We start from the raw sequence: 3,505 nt of genomic DNA, 5'->3' as shown, positions 1-3,505 counted from the left end.
TTTCATAATCTTCATATTGTACAAAACACCATTGTTGTTCTCTCGCCGTAACTACCAAGAGTTATTGTCCTTGACAATACCAACATTATTGCTTTGTGGGTTAACGAGGTGAATATTGATATTGTGCAGGGCGGTAACTCTTTCTAAATAATAAATACATACTATAAATAATATATTCTATATTGTTTGGCTCTGGAATTGTCCGTACAAGTACGTGGCTCTCCGGCTTAATGCGTATTTATTAATACCACAGTTTCAATATTGCGTGACAAATATCACTGACCATATCATTTTTGTCGGAATGGGGTTGAAGTTCAAATGCAAATTATTATGACATTTGACAGTATTTCATTTTGATTCAAATGATAAGATATAATGGACATCATCTAGAATAAATGGTGGGTGTAAGATCTAGGACCGAAAAATAACCGGAATAGCAATATTTATGAGCAACCGGAAACGCTTCCGTCGATGAATATGAGGGACTTTCAGGATAGAATAAATGATGACTGAAGTTTTACGAGGTAAGACTTGTATCGCATGTACTTAAACTATCGCTAAATATATTAGAATGTCTCTGTTCATGATTAGAAGCGTTCCCGGACGTGAATAAATATCTTTCCCTTATTGTACCAAGTACCCTGTATTAAAATTGAACAGCATACAGACTAGATAATGCTCTTTTTAAAAGGTCATGGTTGGCGGCTTGAAATAAATTGTTCAGAAGAAATGTTTACTCGTATGATTAGAGCATTGAAATGACACCAGAGTTTCTAAAAGCGTGAATTATCAAGAATAATAGTTGACTATAGTACCGTTCCTTATGTCAATAAAGGTCAGAAAAGTCATGACTTGCAATACTTTATCATTCAGCTATAATTTACAGGCTGTATCCACTCCAGCACAATTGTCAATATCCGCTGATTTATGAGCGGTGTTTAGCTCAATGGTGAAATGTGTTACTTAGTTCCCGTGGAATGTATTCGGTTTCGTCAACGTCAAACTCATTCTATGCAATAATCTGTGCAATAAGCTGGTTAAAAGTGTGTTGCTTAAATGGTTACTGCTCCGCTTGTTGCAAGCTGTCTCGGTTGTTTTTAGACTTATCAATCAACAATGTTATCAGACAATTAATTTATACCATTGGGTAACTCAATGAATTGGGAATGTCCAAGCCAATGACTGCATTGAAGGTGAAATTGATACTAACTCGCCGGAAAGAAACAATAGACTTAGTAAATTCCATTAATTATGTCACAATTGTATACGTAATACCAATTCAATAACTTATTTATTATAAGTAGTAAATGACTCTCTGTATCGAATTTTGTCAGTGGTGGAGCCAGGTTTACGTCCGAGCGGGGTGAAATATCTGAGATTGCCTGAATTTCTAACCAAGTTATCAGGTTTTTGTATTGACTCCTCTGCCCCCCCTTTAGCTCCGCCACTGATTTTGGTTGATGCAACTCTGAACTGCACCTAATATAAGTACCGTATTTAAATGATATACGCAGAGCATTGTGGTTTAAGCGTCTAATATAATATGCAATCCATTTATTTATGGTAACTAGTAAACTGAAGTTCTTTACGATGTCGGGGACTGTTGCTTTGGTTTTCTGCATTCAGATTACACTTGAAAGAGTGACATACCCTTGCCGCCCACACAGATTTGAGTTTCCTCCTCTTAAAATTGTTAAAAAGCCCACGATATCTTGCGAGCATTCAAAGATGCGACTAAGATTTCGAGAATTTGTTTTTGAATTGAATTCACAGATCGACGATAAAACTAAACAAATGGTCTTAAATACAGTTATCAAATCCGCTATGTGGTTAAACTGCCAGAAGAGATCACCTTAGAGTTGTTAATTTCTCGCTTGGGATGGAAATAATTGCTGGATTATGCTTATCACAATAATAGTTTATAAACTTTGAAATAAATAATGAATTTGACAGCTGTTAAAGATATGAGACTTTTACACATCCTATAACTAATGAGGGACGCATAAGATGTCTATTGCACTAATGGAAAGGATCCAACATTTTGGTATTTTGGAATATCTCAACTTGTTTCAAGTCAAGCTTGGTAAGCACCGGACAAAGTTAATCACTACGCCCCAGTCTTAACATGTTGATTTTTCTGGTTTCTATGGAATGGTCTTCGTCAGATTTTTTGCCCATACGTAGCATACTCATTGGCCTTTTTCCCATTCGGAGCATGCTCATTGGTCGTTTTCCCATTCGAAGCATACTCATTGGTCGTTTTCCCATTCGGAGCATACTCATTGGTCGTTTTCCCATTCTAAGCATGCTCATTGGTCGTTTTCCCATTCTAAGCATACTCATTGGTCGTTTTCCCATTCTAAGCATACTCATTGGTCGTTTTCCCATTCGGAGCATACTCATTGGTCGTTTTCCCATTCGGAGCATACTCATTGGTCTCTTGCCCAAACGAAGCATGTTCATTGGTCTCTTGCCCAAACGAAGCATGTTCATTGGTCGCTTTTCGTCTTCATTTTTATATTCTACATCATCAGCAAAAACTGGATATCCTTCAATTTCTGGGTAATTTTCAGCTTCCTGTTGTTTCATTTCTTCTTCTCCACCCTCTGTGATTTTTTGAAGATCTTGCATGTCAATTTCTTTTTGTGGGAACTCTGAGACCGATCTGCGATATCGTGGTTGAGGGGGTGGATAAGGGTAAGATTCGGGATAAAAATAATCTCTATCAGCTGCTTGTTGGGTTAAAATGTCTATAATTAATTGTCGGATGGCATCGTCTTCGTCTGTCGTGTACTGTGGTTCTGATCGACCCATTCGTAACATTGGAAAATCAGCTCGCTTACCCATTCGCAACATTTGAAGGCCACGTCCTAATCGTAACATATTCAACCCCGCTCGTTTTGTTCGGGATAAAGAATCATCGTGTGTTTTGGTGTCTGACACTTCTTCTTCTGAATAAACTGAAAGTAGAAAAAGGAAGATCCGTAAGTAAAAAAGAACAATGACACATTTTGTGGCAATTAAAATGTTAAATTATAACTTATGCTTGGTCACGGTTTTGATGTTTTATGTACCGCTTCAGTTTAAAATTATCACAAAAAGGCTTTTCACAGGGGCCTTGATTTTGGTGTCCCCCACAGCTATTGGCTGTGTTCAGGCCTCAATCCTGATTTTGCTCATGTAATCTGATGTTGATTTTAGAATAACGATTGTAAGGCCGTCGTATCGGCTATTACTTACGAAATCCATTATCAATCGGTTTAAAGAATGCGATGATCACACGTCTGTCTAAGATACGAGTTTAGTCTATAAACCATGCCCACAAACCATTTTAGTAATTTAATCAATGGAAACAACAACTATAATTATACTAAGTACATCTCTAGACTAGAAATTCTATAATCAGAATTATTCAAATGGATCTCGAAGATTGTGATTTTCTTCCGTTTTATCAACTGAACTTTTGATTGAACCTTTAACAACTGACGCAAACATAACGGTTTAC

The 3,505-nt window shown here is 36.9% G+C and overlaps 1 protein-coding gene across 1 annotated transcript; it reads right to left on the bottom strand.

Annotated features, from left to right (window-relative positions):
* Positions 1-2,109: 2,109 nt before the first annotated feature.
* Positions 2,110-2,940, bottom strand: LOTGIDRAFT_187713 (hypothetical protein; the record flags this gene model as incomplete). The annotated part of the gene is made up of 2 exons (XM_009053722.1): positions 2,844-2,940; positions 2,110-2,624 (listed from the first exon to the last, which is right to left on the bottom strand). Coding segments are annotated over exons 1-2 (555 nt in total), but the record flags the coding sequence as incomplete, so codon positions are not given.
* Between the last annotated feature and the right edge of the window lie 565 nt (positions 2,941-3,505).

This window comes from Lottia gigantea (assembly GCF_000327385.1).
Source record: "Lottia gigantea unplaced genomic scaffold LOTGIsca_20, whole genome shotgun sequence".
Classification (NCBI taxonomy): domain Eukaryota; kingdom Metazoa; phylum Mollusca; class Gastropoda; family Lottiidae; genus Lottia; species Lottia gigantea.
This window is presented reverse-complemented; position numbering and strand designations above follow the sequence as displayed.